The 18755-nt window shown below is 41.3% G+C and overlaps 1 protein-coding gene across 1 annotated transcript in view; it reads left to right on the forward strand.

Annotated features, from left to right (window-relative positions):
• Nucleotides 1-9653, forward strand: part of gxylt2 (glucoside xylosyltransferase 2) — a 56599-nt gene extending 46946 nt beyond the window's left edge. Inside the window, exons 6-7 of the mRNA XM_084317180.1 lie at nt 6344-6516; nt 8057-9653. Of these exons, the coding sequence (XP_084173306.1) occupies nt 6344-6516; nt 8057-8242 (359 nt within the window). The 3' untranslated portion in view covers nt 8243-9653. The remainder of the gene's footprint in view (nt 1-6343; nt 6517-8056) is intronic.
• Nucleotides 9654-18755: the final 9102 nt, after the last annotated feature.

Consider the following 18755-nt stretch of genomic DNA (forward strand, 5'->3'; position numbering starts at 1 on the left):
AACTATACAATATTCACCACGGTATAACGCGCGAACATATACATGAACAAATTTATTCTTTTTCACATGTTGAACGATGGATTGTTAATGTCAAATGAGCCATAGTATTGTCTCCATAGCTATAATATAGAATATAGATATAGCCCTGCAAACACCACAACGCACAGTGAAAATCCCTATACTTTACAGCGCTGGCACACTAATTACAAAGATGGCAGTCAATGTGTTAACACTTTCTGCGCCAATCACGAGTATACTCGTGATTGGCCACCAGCGGTTAACCGCGAATGTATACATGAAAAAATGTACAGTTTTTTTTTTATATTGGACTACAAATAGTGTCTGTCAAATGAGCCAGACTATTTTCTCCATATAGAGAATATACAATAGATCCGCAAAGATCGTGAAATGTCGTGAAAATAGGCAATGGAAAGCTGGCGTCAGAGAGCAGAGATGGGCGTTGGCTATGGCGTTGAATTGAGTTAATATTCTGATCGATCTGTGTATAGTTTGCATTATAGAATTTCTCCACCCCTTTTGTCCTAATAAACTAACCTACACTGTAACACGCAACACTTTGATGAACATTGTTACTCAGCTGAGTTGTACCCTTCCTGATGACTTGTACCCTTCCTGATGACTTGTCGTACAGAACTTGTAAGTCGCTTTGGATAAAAGCATCAGCTAAATGACTAAATGTAAATGTAATGTTCACCCCTAAGTATTTCATCTTAGACGTGTGATGTTCTATAAGTGGGGTTCTGGTTATGTACTGTAGCTGGTTTGGTAAATAGATCCTAGAGCTGGTGGCGGTGGGCAGCAGACTGGGTGCCAGGTGCCATGTAATGTGCAGACATGGGTATTAAGTGCTCAAAGCTATAGGCAGACTTGGCAGTGCCATTGTTTGTCTGACAACATACACTCCCTGAAGCTGCAACAAATGGAAAAACACAACCATGTAGTGTGTCAATCGCTCTGTGTTATTGTGCTCAGATTTTCTTTTTTTATATATTTCTTTATAAATAGATAGCAAACCAATGCAAAGTCAATGGGGTTTACTTCAGTGAACCTTGGTTAGCTTGTATAGGCATGTGCTTGTCCCCATTGACTTTGCATTGGTTTGTGGCTAATTATCTGGAGCTACAGTAGTATGAGGAACAACATAGATTGCGCTGAAAAAGGACTCAACGTCATCATTGGTAGTTAAGAAATAGAGTTAGGGGCATGAAAATAAGAACTATCCCTTTAATGTCTCTCCCTTGACTGTGATTGTGTGAGTCTGTCTGTCTGACTCGTGTGGTTGTGTCTTGTAGATTAGAAGACTCAGTCAATCCCTGCATTGTTTGGTCTCTCCTCGAGCTTAAGGGAATGCTTTCATCCATCTACAAACTAAATGCAGTTCAAAGCAACTGGCATGGAGTTTTCACTTTGATCATTTGTTTACACCGTTTATACTGTATATATTTTGATGGGGACTGGTACTGTAGATTTAAGTGAGCCCGTATTGTCTAAATCAGTGGTTCTCAAACTGTGGTACTTGGTGGTACTGCTGGTGGTACTTGAAAACATTTCCAAAAAAGCACACAAAAAAAAAATATGTTTTTTTTCTTTCTTCAGGCCACTGAACTTAGAAGCAGGCCAGGCCAGTGTTTCTGGTTGCGGCGGCGCGATAGTTAGATAACCTAAGTGGGGAACAACCAGGAGATCACTATGACAGAGTAATGCAGTCTAAACAGTCATAAATCTTTAATTCAACTTCAGCCCTGATCATAACCATTTATTTTTAGATTTTTTGTAATGTCAGATAAAAAATGAAGTACCGTACTCCCACTTTTCTGAAAAGAGTTGGTGTTAAATCTGACATTACAAAAAATCCATCAAAATCTGTGTTGCTGCTAATCATTGACACATGCCTAGCCTGTAATAATCCCCCCCAGAAAAATGTACTTTGCATTTGATATATTGAAAATATTTAACTTTTTTGTGTTTTTTTTAACAATAATTTGTGATGCCATCACACAAACTGGCATTTAAAGGGTAAAAATTCAAAAATTCCTGCACCAGAATGCAGGAAATTAAGTTTTTGTAACAAAATAATTGTGTGTGTGTGTGTGTGTGTGTGTGTGTGTGTGTGTGTGTGTGTGTGTGTGTGTGTGTGTGTGTGTGTGTGTGTGTGTGTGTGTGTGTGTGTGTGTGTGTGTGTGTGTGTGTGTGTGTGTGTGTGTGTGTGTGTGTGTGTGTGTGTGTGTGTGTGTGTGTGTGTGTGTGTGTGTGTGTGTGTGTGTGTGTGTGTGTGTGTGACGGACAATTGCTTGCTGTGTGAGAGAGAGAGATAGAGAGAGATAGAGAGAGAATTAAGTACATTTGCTGAAATACAGTTGTTCTTAATTTTCTCACTTGCTATGTGAGAATGTTAGTTATTATGTTCTCAATGCCGCTTGCATTGTATGAGTTGTGTGGAAGCGTTTGCTAGTTCTAGTGCTATCCCTTTGTACATTGTGGCTGTGTCTGACAAAAGTTAACAATAAATAATGGTATTAGGAATACATTTGCCTCCTGCGTGAACTGTGCATAGCTGAATAGATTGTATTTTAACGCCGGTCATATGGTGGTACTTGGAGAGCCAGCTACGTTCTCAGGTGGTACTTGGTGTAAAAAGTTTGAGAACCACTGGTCTAAATGGCATCACTTCGACATTACTGCATTTTTCAATGCGGATGTTTTACTTTTTTCAACTTGGCACTGTTGTGGAAATTATTAAAAACAAAGGATGAGCCGCTGTGTCGAGTTATTAAAAAAAGAAACATAGTTTATTCATCTGTGGCCACAGTGAAAAGTGATCAGTTTACAGAAAGACACGTCATGTTCACACACGAGCGTCTGACCAGAAAGTGACCAAGAGGTCTGGTCAGACGTACATTAATACACAATTGAAATGACGTAACACTAGACATTCAGATATGACAGAAAGGTAAACAAAATGGGCCCAGTTAGGGAAATCAATAACAATACTGGCTCAATAGCCTTTGTTATGGGCGGCTTAGCTAGGGAGAGAAATAACCTTGGCACCTTGGAGTCCTTAAAGAGACACACACAGACTATCCTAGTGTCTGGGCTGTTTATACTAGTTGGTCATATTGAACCAGTCAAGCTGTACAAAGATAGAATATGTATTTTAACACCGATGTATAGATAACATTCCCATCACAGCACCCACGTCTCGCTCTGAGTGTCTGGGACTAGGGCTCGGAACAGGCTAGTAGCCAAGTAGTCCATCTAAAACATGCCCGTGTTGCAGTCCACTGGCGCTGCTTCAGACGTGTGTGAGAAGTCTGCTGTAACGCAACATGTAATAAATAATGACTAGATTCGGTTATGCCAGGTATCATATCATCAGACCAAACTGGGTTTATGAAAAACCGCAACTCCTTCTCTAATATCCGGTGCCTTCTAATTATTCTTCACTCTCCTGCATCCGGTGAGACACCAGAGGTGGTGGGCTTCTTGGATGCGGGGAAAGCATTTGATAGGGTGGAGTGGGGGTATCTACTAGAGGTCCTTAACACTTTGATTACCACTGGTGAAGATGGTAAAACGTAGCCCCTTACGTGACTGCGATCTGCAAGCCAGGGGCTTTTTGTATCCGCAGTCACTCTCAGCTATGCTGCTACCAGGCTCATATTAAGTACCAAGCGCTGCTTTTGAGCTGGGGGTGGGTCAAAAATATATCCGATATGAATTTCAAAGATACCCAGCGTACAATATGGGTTTAACACAGTGAAACGCTGGGGTCTGAAAGCTCGGAGTTGCTAATAAACCTTTTAAATCATTGTTACAAAACGAGTGGTAATTACAGAGCGAGCCGTGTATTTCCGCCATTGGTGTCACAGCGCATGCGCAGCTGCCTGGTGCGCATGCGCTGTGACACCAATGGCGGAAATACACGGCTCGCTCTGTAATTACCACTCGTAATTAAATAGTGACTGCTAAGGGGGTCTAGCGAAAAGTTTGAAATAGTATGGGGCCCTTTTACTGGTTACATAGCCAAGCTAAAGACACTATAGGACAATGAGAAGGAAGGATGAGTGAGAGAGATATGCGTTTGTATGTTCTCTGTTTTCTGTTGTGTATTTGTAGGATTGGGTAGGACAGGGTAGGGAGAATGGGAGGGGCAGGGCTCCAGAGTGCAACTGAATATTTTCTTTTTTCGCACCGGTGCACCTCAGATTCCAGCGCTGTGTACTGAGTAAATGCAACGGTACATTAGCGGAACACACATGCAGAACTTTTTTTTGTGTGCAGAATTTTATTCAAAACTCCCAAGTTCACCCCTTCCCAAAATATTATTTGCGCAAAGTGCCAGGTGTTCGTTCAACCCATGCACAACACTGAGAGCTTTCATAGCCTCATAGTGTGGCGAACACACACACACCCTCTCTCTCTCTCATGCATGAGGTGGAAGGGGCTGTCTCATCGGAGATCAAATAAAAAATGTCAAGTCGATTTATTAATTTGAATATAGAATATTCATTGACAGCCCTACTTAACAGTAACTGCACACTACATCACCCCTGAGTGGAACATGGAAAGCCAAACTTTTCCCCACTGTACCGAAAACCCATACTGAACCGTGACTTAAAAACCAAGGTACGTACCGAACCGTGGTTTTTGTGTACCATTACACCCCTAGTGTGTATGTGTAACGTCTTTTTCCCCCCATGGCCATGGCCATGTGCATTCTGCAAAGACCCGCTCCGCTCTGCCTTTGATTGGCGCTGATCATCACCCTGACATTCTTATTCGCTGAATGACGGGGTAAACAAAATAGCCATGTGCAACTGTGAAACCTGAAACCGTGCCCACTCCTCATTGAGCGACACCACAAGTTCACTTAGTAGCTACAAGCTCGTAATTGAATTAAAATGAAGAGAACTATAGATAATTTTTTTGTAAAGAAAAATGTTGCATGCTTGTACCCGTCTTATTCCTGTTTACAATCATTTACATAACATCTTAACAAATTACTAATGTGTATGGGAACTGACAAAAAAGGTAAAGGTAACGCTTAAGATGTATTATTGCAGCAGCAAAAGGCGCAGTGAAAATGTTTGGGTGCACCTAAATGATGTGCTGGTGCACCTAAATGAAAATGTTAGGCGTACTGGTGCAACCAATGTAAAAAGTTAGTCTGGAGCCCTGAGGGGGGAGGGTTCACACAAGGTCCTTGAAGTGCTTAAAGTGCTTGATTTTTTACAAAAAAATATCAAGGCCTGGAATTCCTTGAAAACAGCTATTTTTTTACAAGGTGCTTGGAAAGTCCTTGAAATTCAAATCGGCCATTCACATTGAGGGTTTTGTTCATCCATGATAGAATTGTACTGAATCAAGAAATAGATTTTTTTTATTAAGGTGTGGCTAATTGTCTGAGATTGGCTTTGAGCCATAAATATTGGATCCGATTATTTATTTTTTTGCTATAGAAAACGGCATTTAAAAGTGAACTGTATCCTTTTTAAAATGAGAAAGTCCTTGAATACAATTTTGCAATGTCTGTGGGAACCCTGGAGGGGGGATATCAAATGTGCCATTCAATGTGTATTGTATTCCACTGTACCTTTGACAACTAATAAATACATTTATAAAAAAAAAGATAAGATATTCCTTTATTGATCCCCTTGGGGAAATTTGGGCGTCATAGCAGCATGGGGGAGGGGAGGTACAGGTATGGGCAGGGTAATAGTAGAAAGACAAATATAGGCAAGAAGATTATAGTAAAAATAATCAGTGTAAACAATATAAGACTCTGAATATAAGGATATGAGCAAGTAAACTGTGTAATCAAAGGTGCAGATGAGTCTGTATGTCCTATCGGATATATTATACGTTACAATAAATATGGGCAATAAAACACTTAGAATCTGAGTAAGTAAAGTAAACTACACAGGTGCAGTATATACAGTGATGCGTTGCTCATGGGACGAGGTTGCACTCCGTGCAACGAAGGTTTTGTGAGCAGAAGCGCGTGCACGCACGGATGTGCACGCGCGTGCACACAGGAATGCGCTGCACTCGACTGATGCGCCAACTCGCAGTACCCACCTGGCTACTTTGCATATCAATAGCGCCGGTCGTCAGGTGTTGCATTCCATTCGTAGAGGCAATTAGGCACTGTTTTTAGTCTGTCCTTATGCGAGGGAACATTTATGCGCATGCGCGGGAGCGCGCACACGCGCCTGGGAGCGCGCGTGCACGTGGCATCATTAGCATGCGTGCAACCAGTGTTGATATGAGCATCGCAACACTGAGTATATACTAATAATGCTCTCCTCCTCTTTGTCTCTAGAGTGTCTCTTCACGTTCCCCTGCCAGTGGAACTACAGGCCTGATCACTGCATGTACGGCAGCAACTGCAAAGGCGCTGAACAGGAGGGCGTGTCCATTCTCCATGGTAACCGGGGGGTGTATCACGATGACAAGCAGCCCGCCTTCAAGGTAGTCTACGATGCAATACACGAGGTGAGTGAGCCACCATGAAATCCATTGTGTTGTTCTAATGATCTTAAGACACTTCAGTCGATATCTATTAACAAAGACAGCTATTTTACTATGTTATTTTATTTCATACTTATCTTGTCTTGCACAGTCTCTGGAGCGCAACAGTAAGAAGCATTTTGTATAAAAGTATTCTGTACTTCTGTATGACAACTATTAAAGAAACTTGAAACTTGAGCTGCCCCCCCCCCCCCCCCCCCCATCTTGGATCTGTGATGTCATCGGGTGTCGCTTTTTGGAATTAAGTTTATTTATTAATTTTTTACCCAGGGACAGTGCACATTAATCAACATATTCAGTTTCCACATCAATGTAAATGTGCCAGAAGTAGCTAATGAGCTAGTTTTCATCTGTAGTCCCTGCCTACCATGCATGTCTTTATCGGGTGGCGCTTTTTGTAATTGGTCCATTGACAATGAATTAGTGACTTTTGAACAAGTGACATATCTTGAATAAAGCAGGTCACTCACTCCTTCCATTTCAAGATAATATAGCTTGTTTAGGTCAAATCCTTGTAACAAGTTAATTTGTATTTGAACAAGTGAAATTATTTTACTATACCCCCATTGGCAGATTTCTTCACTTTTATTAAAGATCCAGTACAATGATGTTTTAATACAGTCATACATTGCTTATTTTGGACTATTAATGTTATGAGTGTAATTTCTTCAGCTTCAGATGTATAATTTGATTTGTTATAAGTGTTTAGGTCACCCTCTCTGAGCACAGCCAACTCTCAGTAGGCTGAGGGGGTGTGGCCTTCTGTCCACTATAGGGAGGTGTAGTGGTTACGTCATTGCTGTTTCCGGCCGGTCCACCATCTTGAAAATGCAATGTATTTTCCCATTGCCCATTTCTAAATTGTCTCGTTTAAAACAAATAAAGCATGAACATTTGCATGGTGTACCTTTATGTGCATATTCATCCACAATCTATAGCTCAACATGAAAATATTCACAATTAATTGTAAAAATAAATCGCCAAATTTTATTTCAACCACAAATGCTTAAACAATAATGTTAGTGATAGAAGGGAACTCATTTAGTGCAAAAATGGAAAGCTTTTCAATGTTCATGAGGCAGAATTGTTACAATAGCCGATAATCCATTTTCCCAATGATAAATCCCTATACGGGTGGACCTCGCGGACGGTCCAAAGTGACATCAGGCTACACCTCCCTATAGATGCTTGCCTAGATGTGACTGATGGGCCAATCAGAGTAACCCGTGTGTATTTCAGAGGAAGCAGATTGGATATCTGAAATGGCTTGATTTGGTTGATATCCAGGGGGATAGAAATCAATGGGCTTAATTTTCACAACAACATCTTTAACATTTTGGGCAGCATACCTTCTGTAAAGATTGAAAAATGTGCTTTTCATTGTACTGAATCTTGTAAGAAAATAATATTTGAGGTACCGTACCTGTTGGGAGGTTTTCTTTTGGCAGTGTTAAATCTACAGTAAGAAACTTGCTGTACTGTAAAAAAAAATTCTTTTTTGCAGTTTCCCTTCGAGGACAACCTGTTCCAGTCCCTCTTCTTCCCACTCCAGACCAAGTTCCTGGACACCGTCAACACACTCTGTGGCAGAATCCCTCAGGTCTTCCTCAAGCAGGTGGAGAAGACCATGAGGAACATCTACGAGAAGAAGGTAGTCCGTCACGTGAAGTCACGCAAACATCCGGCATGATGGGGGAGGAAATGGACTCAGTGACTCAAAATGAACTTTACATTTTTTTTATTTTATTATTATTATGGATGACATGCGCCACACATCAGGAGCTCCCAGGCCAGCATGACGTGTGTGGCTCCGGGAATTAAGCTGTAGAATCGGAACGTGTTTACAGTATATTCAAGACATGGATATAGAATAATTCTATTTCTACGATTCAACACATAGCGGGTCAGAAATGAGACCTCTGGTTCTTCGGAATGCTGTCACCAGTATTACAACGCTGTAAAAGTTGGTATGGGTTACGGTCCTGGACGGGGTGGACAATGCATACAGTGCTGGTCAGTGATGCTGGAGACGTTTGCCTTAAATACCTTCTTATGTTGTACATAACCTGATTTACAGGTCAAAGAAAAAAAAAGAATGACGTGTCAAATGAATGTTGGAAAGCTAGCCTTATTGAAAGAGAGTATGAAATGTTTTATTGCCAACACTTGTTCTAGCATCTGCGGTCAAATGTGGGACTAGTAAAGTTTTTAGGTGAAGATATTATTTGTTAACCAAGTTTTTATGCATGAGAATGTGGCTCAAAAGGCTTTTTCTTTTCTTGTTTTTCCCTGTGAATTTTTTTTTGTTTTTTTTGTTTTTTTTTTAATGTTTAATATTTTTTTATAAATAGTCCCCTCTGCCTTTGGTGAAGACCGTAATTGGAAATATTTTATTTTGAGCAAGTCGATTTGCAGGCTTTGGAAAATAATACAACTTGACATGGCGTGATAATAAGCCACTTCTAAAAAAAGAAAATTACTAAAAACAAAACGAATATATGTGAATGTTTTTACCAAGAAATAACTTGAAATATGTAGCCTACATGTGTGAATGAGAAAGTCTTGAGTAGACCTCTGTCCGTTCTGCAGCTGCCAAATGCCACTGACAGTATTACAGTACATACGTGTACAGACAGTAAAGCAGAAAGAAAAAGAAAACATTAATTGAATGTTTAAAATGCACTTTTGGACTGATGTAGTAAAACCTTTGCAAATTAGAACACTATGACAGTTTGTACACGATATGTTCAATGTAGATGCTACACTACACTTGACAAGTGAATCAAAACCAAAAGTGCTAGCACTTAAAAAGAAAATAATGAATTGTGCCATAGTCACATGCTGTGATGATGTTTAAGAAAATGGATGACGTGGAGTCCTGTGAGTATGAAAAACTTTGTCTGCTAATATTATGTAAGGTAGGTGGTGTAAACTCGAGGGCAATATGTTTTTTTTTTTTTATCTTACAGTGAATGTGGTGAGATGGTCCATATTATATCAAATCATTCAAACTGAATTGGAGGCTGAGAATTACTGTAGGCCTGCAGATAACCATGCATATCAGTGACTTATTTGTTTATAAATAAAGAAAATGCAATGTATTGGTGTCTGGTTTTTACGTGACTTTAGTTTTTCCTAATGGCAATGGACAATATATGCTATTGTTCTCAGAGATAGTCAGACAAATGTTGCTGCCTATTAACTATGCTGATAGAGTTTAATAGGAAGGAAAATTGGAAGTCGATATATCCTTGTACCCTGTTCACAGACACACAGCAAGTAGGCTATACATCTTATTTTGATTGCCTGTTTCTTTTGGAGTGTCGACACAAGCGTACTGAATACCTGGATACCAGCAATCACTATAAGAAAGAAGGACTGGTTTTCATTGCTAACTTTGCCAGCTGCCCTGAATTACTAGATCCATACTATGACACACATTTTATAGGCTGCACTTGTAATTAACCTGTACAATTAAAAAGTGTGAAATTGGGGAGCTCCAGTAGCTCACCGCGTACCTCGGACGCTATTTCGGCGTCGGGGACAACCGTGCGCGTCACGGATCTGGGGTACACGAGTTCGACTCCCGGACTCGCCGTATTTTCTCAGAGTGTCTTTCCCCCGATCTATACCCCATTCAACCTGTTTCTGTCGGTCATGCTTGACCAGAAAAAGCGATAAATGCTAAAAGAACCAGCCGACTGGTCAAAGTTTTAAAAAAAAAAATGTGAAATTGCTGAACTCTATTATGAGAGATTATTTTAGGGACAGCGGAGTCATATATGTATTTATGTAGCCCGACTGTTCAGCAAATGAAAGTCAAATGCAGTATTTTGTATGTGTCATGCACACATAATTAATTAATTATTTATCAGATAATGCTGCCAGTTTGGCCATCAGCCAGCATTCATCAGATGGTAGTGGGTGGGATTAAATTCCTCACTTGTTTCTGGCTATGGGATACAGCAGTGAATGTTAACTCTCACAGAGCAAACACCTGTATACATAGGAATAATATATTTAAAAGCTTAAATTCAGGGGGCGGCTAGGTGGTGTAGTGGGCAAGGCGCTTGCCACCAATGCAGGAGACGCTGGGTTCGAGCCCAGCTCTCCGCATTGCTATCAGCTTGGCTGGTCGTTCATACTAACACAATTGGCAGTGTTAGGGGTGGGAAAGCTGATGGGTGGGGATCGGACGTTGTGGACAGCGACTCCTACAGGTCGGTTGGTGCGCCTGCGCAGCAGAATCAGGAAGCGACGGGGGCGGCGTGTCCCTCCCACGCAGACCCCCGCCGCTGAGAGATCGCGCTGTGCAGGTGAAAAGATGCGACGGCTGCTTCCTCGAGTACCGGAGGGGACACGTGATGTAAGGCTTCATCCACATTGCAGCCGGCTTGTGGGAGGCATGGCCTAACAGCGTTCGAGACAGGGGAGGGTAGAATTGGACGATACGAAATTGGGATGGGAGAAAAATTGAAAAATGGAAGAAAAAGTAGATCAAAAAAAAAATAAGCTTAAATTCAGTTAGGTAGAACATGTTAGGAAATTCCAGGAAGTGGACCCAGGAACATTATCAGTTGAATGGGATTTTGCTAAAGACGTATTTTACATTTAGATTTAGTAATTTATCCGACACTAAAAAGTCAGCAGGAGGGGTACACCTCTGGCGGCTAATGGTAAGTGGTATTGTTTGTCAAGCAGTGCCGAACTTGAGTGCTTCACTCTGAGTGCATAGTAGGTAGTAGTATAGGCATAGTAGATAAAGACTATATAGACATAGTAGCATAGTACATAATAGTAAAAGACAGTAAGAATGAGGGTTGTAATTGTTTGTAGTTCATTTGAATGTATTTTTCACATTTGAAATCGTGCAAAATAGAATCCTCGTCATTATAAATTACTGCTAAATGAGTAGAACCACTTTAGGACTCTAATAGTTTCCATTTCAAGTAACATTTTAAATAAATGTTAATAAAAAACATTAACGACTTCCGGTATGAGAGCAGACGGGTAACACACGTGCGGTAGAGCTCCTGGTCAAATGAGCGAAAAAACGGATAAATAGAGACCTGAAAAGTGATTAAAAATAAAAAGATGCACACGAGAAGTAAGGAAGAGACAACGATTGTGAAGGAAAGAGGAGAATTTGAAGAAACGGAGCCCCCGAAGCGAAGCCGAGAAGGGACAGGCGGAAGAAGGGGGAGGTCCCGCTGAGGCAGACACGGGAATGCCAGGATGGGCCGTGGTCATGCAGGCCGGGATATTGGAGACCATAACAGCGACGATAAAACTGAACACGGACACGATAAGGAACGATATTGGGAAGTTACGGGAGGAATTGAGGAAGGAACAGGAGGACTTCAGAGGTGAAATGAATACAGAACTCAAAAGGGTGGATGAGAAGATGGCGGAACAGGACAGAAACGTAACAGAGTTACAGACTAGAACGGCGCAAACGGAGGAATGGAACACAGAGATACACGAGGTGTTAACGTGTGCGATACAAGAACAGATGGAGACAAAGATATCGGACATGGAGGGGAGGTCACGGAGAAATAACATCAGAATATGGGGATTGAAAGAAGGAGTCGAAGGGGAATCGGTGATCCAATATGTGGAAAAGCTTATCAAGGAACAACTGGAGGAGACGGGACTGGAAAAAATGGAGATACAGAGGGCCCACAGGGCGTTGGCTCCGAGACCGAAACCGGACAGACCTCCGAGGGCGGTGATTATTAACTTTCTGAGATTTGAGATTAAGGAATTGATACTCAGAACCGCGTGGACCAAGAAGATAGAAATCGAGGGGAAAAGACTGTCGTTTGATCACGATTACTCGACAGCGGTAGCAATAACACGCAGGTCCTACGCGGGACTGAAGAGAATTCTGAAAGAAAACGGAATGAAATTCCAATCACCCATGACCTCGCTAAGGATTCACTGGAAGGAAGGGACGGTGACGTACGCGACGGCGCGGGAGGCGGCGGAGGAGATGAGGCGACGGGGATGCAGATGGCGGAGGACGGAGAAGGAAGGGGACAGGAGGGCCAGACGCTGAGCCTGCAGCAGAGATTGGAGAAAGCACACAGATGGACCAGAGTAGGAGATCGAAACCCGGGAGAGGAGGGAGAAGAGAGGAGAAGGCCGAGGTGAGACGTGACAGACCGAAGGCGGAGACGGACGAGGAGGCCAGAGACGGAGAAGGAGGGGAGAGGAGGCGGGAGGAGACGAACGGATGAGTACACTCACAAGAGATTGAAAAAACTATCCAAATAGAGACAAAATATAGAAACTGAAATAACATATACATAAACACACATTCCCAGGTAGAGGCAGGATATAGGAACGAACATAACATATACATGGACACATAATACACATGCTGATGGAGGAAATAAATGGAAATATAATTAGGTATGATAGACGGAACACAGAACATATTGAAACAAATACATAGACACACGCTGCGAGTAACACAGTTGGAAGGGATTAAGGGGATAAATGGACATCACATAGAAAATAGAGGGGAGGAAAAGAAAGTAAGAAGGGGTACACAGAAGACACCACACAGGGGTTTGGGAGGAAGGAGGGACATTGGAACATAGGAGCCACATTGAGAGGGACCTAGGAAATGGGGGTCTTTGATCAGAATGAAGGACAGAGCGCTTTTGACCAGGAGCTCGACAGCAATAAAAACAGTAAGAAGGCTGGACAAATATGACGAGCGGTCACATAAAGTGCACTTGGGAGCACTTTATGTAAAGTTTATGTTTTTTATTTATGTTAATCATCATATGTATTCGGTGAAGAGAGCGGAGGCTACAACCGGAGGGGGGAATGAATGTGACATGGGGGGGACTGACAGACGAAAGAAGAAGAAAGATGACAATGGTTAAAGGTATAAAAATTATGTCGTTAAACGTTAATGGAATGAATAATACGATAAAGAGGGGCAAAGTGATGTTGAAATGTAAAAAAAGTGAGATGGAAGTGATTTTTCTGCAGGAGACACATTTGGTAGCACAGGATCATGAGAAACTGAAGAGATTTGGATATGAAAATGCATACTATAGTTCCTTTAAACGGAACCTGAGGAGAAGAGTAATCACGTTAATCAAAAACACAGTCAAATTTGAATTGATCAAGGAAATAAGAGACAAGGAGGAGGGAAGGTTTGTTCTGGTGAAGGTAAAAATGGAGGGTCAAATGATTACGTTAGTGAATGTTTATGCACCCCCAGAGAGTGAGAGGGATTTATATGAGACCATTTTTGATATGATAGTGATGGAACTAGAAGGGATATTGATATGCGCGGGAGATTTTAATGTAGTACTGAATCACGACCTAGACACCACGAGTACTAGAAAAGGACGGGCACCAATCGGTAGATATATGAATATTCAGATGACGGAAATGGGAATTACAGATGTTTGGAGGGGGATGCACGCCATGGACAGGGAATACACACATTACTCACACCCGCACGTGACATATGCGAGAATAGACACATTTTTGATGACGACGGGGGACAGTTACAGGGTACGGGAGAGCAGAATAGGAGTAGCGGACATATCGGATCACAGTGCCATATATCTGACAGTAGATCTAGAAGGGAGACGGAGGAACACGATCTGGAGACTAAATCTAGGAATATTAAATAACAAGGGGGTGGTGAGTCAGATCAAGGAGGAGATAGCCAGGTATAAGGAAGAAAATGACAACGGGGCGGTAGATCCGAACATTCTATGGGACACACTGAAGGTGGTGATAAGGGGGAAATTGATGGAGAAGACAGCAATGCTGAAGAAGGCCAGAATGGAGACATATCACAATCTGATAGGGAAGCTGAAGAAGCTAGAGGGGAGACACCAGATATCAAAAGAACAGGAAACGCTCGGAGAAATCAAAGAAGTAAAGGCCAGGATAAATAGGGAATTATTGACGGAAATAGAAAAGAAAGCGAGGTTCATGAAACAAACGTACTATGAAGGGGGACCAAAAGCGACCAGACTGTTGGCTAGGAGAATTAGGACGCAACAGAAGTTGAACACGATACACACAATAAGGGATACAAAGACTAATGAAATATTGAGAGACCCAGCTGAAATAGAGAGGACATTTAGAGAATACTATGAGAAACTATACACACAGCCAAAAGCAGCGGGAGAAGAGGAAATAGAAGCATATCTGGAGAAGCTAGAGTTACCATCGATAGGGAAAGAACAGAATGAAGAATTAAATAAAATAATTACGGAACGAGAACTGGAAGAGGCAATTAGTAGAGCTAAAAACAACAAATCTCCGGGGAGCGACGGATTCCCATCGGAATTCTACAAGACATTTAGAACGGAATTGGCACCCATGTTAGGGGCGGCGTTCAGACACACGATGGAAGAGGGCAAAATGCCCCCCTCGTGGAAGGAAGCCATAATCACCACGATACCGAAGGAAGGGAAGGATAGAGAATTATGTAGTAGTTTCAGACCTGTGTCCATACTCAACGTGGATTACAAGATGTATACATCGATAATATCAAAGAGATTTGAGACGTTTATGCCAGACATTATAGATGAAGATCAAACTGGATTTATTAAAGGGAGACAGACACAGGACAACGTGAGAAAGACATTACACATAGTAGAGGAGATACAAAAACAAGGTGGTAGCGCGGTACTGATTAGCCTAGATGCAGAAAAAGCATTCGACAGTGTGAGCTGGACATTTTTATATAAAACATTGATGAGGTTCGGACTGAACGGGAGGGCGATGAAGATGATCAAGGCGCTATATCAAGAACCGACAGCGAGGGTTAAGGTGAATGGCAGCCTGACGGATAGAATCAGATTAGAGAGGGCTACCAGACCCTCACCAACGCTCTTCGCTGTTTTCATAGAACCACTGGCGCAACTGATCAGACAGACCGAGGACATTAAGGGAGTAAGGATAAAGGGAACGGAATATAAACTAGGCCTATTTGCGGACGACGTGATAGTATACATGAGGCAACCAGACAAGAGCTTCCCGGCACTGATGGATCTACTGAAGGATTATGGCCACTACTCAGGATACAAACTAAACGTGACAAAGACACAGACCTTAGCATGGAACTATACCCCAACGACGGAAATTAGGGAACAGTACGGGATAAGATGGGACATGGACAAGATTAAATACTTAGGGGTGAACATCACGAGAGGTGGGGAAACTGTTTGAGGCGAACTATACACAGATAAATCAGAACATCAAGAGAGACTTAGAGAGATGGACAGTAATGCCCTTGGACTTCAATTCAAGAATAGAGGTCATTAAAATGAACATACTATCAAGGTTACTGTACCTGTTCCAGTCACTACCGATACAAATACCACAGAATCAATTCAGGGAGTGGGACAGACTGATATCGAGGTTCATATGGGCGGGGAGAAGACCACGGGTCAGATATAAAACACTACAACTACCAAAGGAAGAGGGAGGGATGGCAGTACCCAGCCTACAAGATTATTATTATGCAGCGCAACTGAGAGCAGTGACGTGCTGGTGTAACGACAAATATGAGGCAAGATGGAAAGACATTGAAAAAGAAGGGGAGGGATACAAGGTACAAGCTCTGGTGGGAGATAGGGAACTGTTCAAAGAAAAAGAGGGACTGTTAGATCCTATCACCAAATGCACCTTGACCATATGGAACAGAGTAGTAAAAACACACAAATTAGAGAAGCAGTCAGGGGTTCTGAGATGGATAGCACATGACAAGAGATTCAAACCAGGGAGGCTGGACCATGGATTCAGAAGGTGGGAGAGGGGGGGGGGGGGGGGGGGGCAACAGCGATATGCAAAATGATAGAGAAGGGGGAAATGCAAACACTACAAAAATTAAAGGAGAAATTTGGACTAGAAAACAAGGACCACTTCAGATATCTACAGATTATAGATTACTATAATAAAGAAATAAGAGGGGACAAGGAAGAAGAACAGAATGGAATAATTAGGATGATAGTAAGGGCATACGAAGGAGGGAAAGGAAGGGTAATATCAGCACTGTACCGGGCTATAATGACCAGCAAGGGACACACGACCAATTATATAAGGGAGAAATGGGAGAGAGAACTAGAGATAGGAATAACAGGGAAGGAATGGGGGAACATATGCGAGGTGCAACATTCAACAACAGGATCGAGGATATGGAAAGAGTTTGGATGGAAAAACATAATCAGATTCTTTATAACCCCAGAGCTGAAGGGAAAATATGCACCAACACAAAGAGCATGCTGGAGGATGTGTGGGAAGGAGGGGGCAAATCACACGCACATATTCTGGGGATGTCAGAAGCTGAAGGGGTATTGGGAGGAGATAGGGGAGGCAATGATCAGAATATTAGGATACGGGTTACCACAAACAGGACTGGTGCTTTACTTAGGAGACCTGACACACGAGGGAATACAAGGGGGGGACAAATATTTAATAAAGATAATGTTGATAGCGGCCAGAAAAGCAATAACAAGACTGTGGTACAAAGAAGACCCACCGACAATAGCACAATGGGTAGGAATAGTGGAAGAGATACAGGATATGGAGAGGATAACACACATGCTGAGGTTACAGGAAGAGAAATTTGGAGAAAGATGGGGAAAGTGGGAGGATTACAAGGGGAACGAAAACGACATCACAGAGGAAGAACCAAATACATCACAAGAGGGCGAAGGGTAAAGGAGGAAAGAGGTTCAAAGAGGGTCTCTGAACCCATGTCACACACTTAATGTTTTCTAATTTTATTTTGTTTAAGATATGACTTGTTTTATGTTTTTTCCACTTCATTATTTATGTATGTGAATATTTGCTTAAGTCAGTATTTTTTATTTTTCGTCTTTTGGGTATTACATTTTTTCTTTATTATTTATGTCTGTTTAATAGTGTTGTTGATGTTATTGTATATGTTGTGATGTTTGTCTATAAATGTTCAATAAAAATTTAAGTTTAAAAAAAAAAAAAAACATTAACATACATCAATAAAAATTAACAACTACATAAATAAAACAGACCAAAACATAAGAAAGTCAACAAAGCGCAATACCAAGCAGGGCTCTTTTGCCTAGAAGTCGCTGTTTGACGGCATTACAGATTCTACCTTTAACTCTTCATTTTGTGTGTAAAACACTGCAAAGACACACCCAATACAGAGCTTATCAATGTTTAAATTTGACCAATGTGGACGTGACTGTTTTGGGCTACATAAGTTAGATAGTCTCATGCTAAGTGTGTCAAGGACTACAAACTGAAAGCAAGAAGCGTGCCCTATGTGAAGCTGAACCACACTATATTACTATAGTAATAGTAGCAACATACTTGTGTGTGGATGTGAATGCATAAATGCATGGTCATCACGCTTGCAGTGGAAGTTTAAATGGGACATATTATGGAAAATGGGTTTTGCTTAGTATGGATTTGGCAGTCTGAGATGTTATAGGTGCTGGAGGAAATAACATGTACTCCTTGATTGGCCAGGGTTTGAAGTCTTAAAATAAGATTAACAAGCCTAAACAAGCTGTTCAGAATTGCTTATCCCTTGATGATATCACAATGGGATGAATTAGATTACTCAATTAGCTGTGCTTTTTGGAGCCAGGAACACTGCGTACCTAATGTACTGCCCATTTTATAAATGTTTTTTCACTCTTGGGTGTGAGGTAGCCAGCAGGGAAGAAAATAATTATTTTAAAATGTGATCACGCCTACCAGAAACACTGTGTTCAACTAAATATTAACATACTGTAGACAATATGTCCCCTTTAAAAGTGAAAACACCATGCTGAATAAAGACCTCTAAAGAGGTCCTGCATTATTATATATTATTATAAAGAGTCTGAAGATGGATCACTTTGGTGAAACTTTTTTTTCTCAATCCATTTACACTGCGAATGGTGTTTGTCTATTTCCCACAGTAGATACCCTTTTGAATTCTAACTGCATTTTGTATCAGATATGAGGACAGAAACCATATTTCAGATTAAGTGTAATTAAATATAATAAATATAATTGTGATATAATAAAAGCAGATACTTAATGGGGTGTCATTCAGTTTAAGAGTTTATATCCTGTTATTGTTAAGGTCTAGGACAATTCAATCAATATTGTGAAAATTAACAGCACTTTCCCAAAGCTAAAAACCACATGACTATGACTTGAACCTATGATGTAATCAATAC

The sequence above is a fragment of the Notolepis coatsorum genome, assembly GCF_963971535.1.
Source record: "Notolepis coatsorum genome assembly, chromosome: 6".
Taxonomy (NCBI): domain Eukaryota; kingdom Metazoa; phylum Chordata; class Actinopteri; order Aulopiformes; family Paralepididae; genus Notolepis; species Notolepis coatsorum.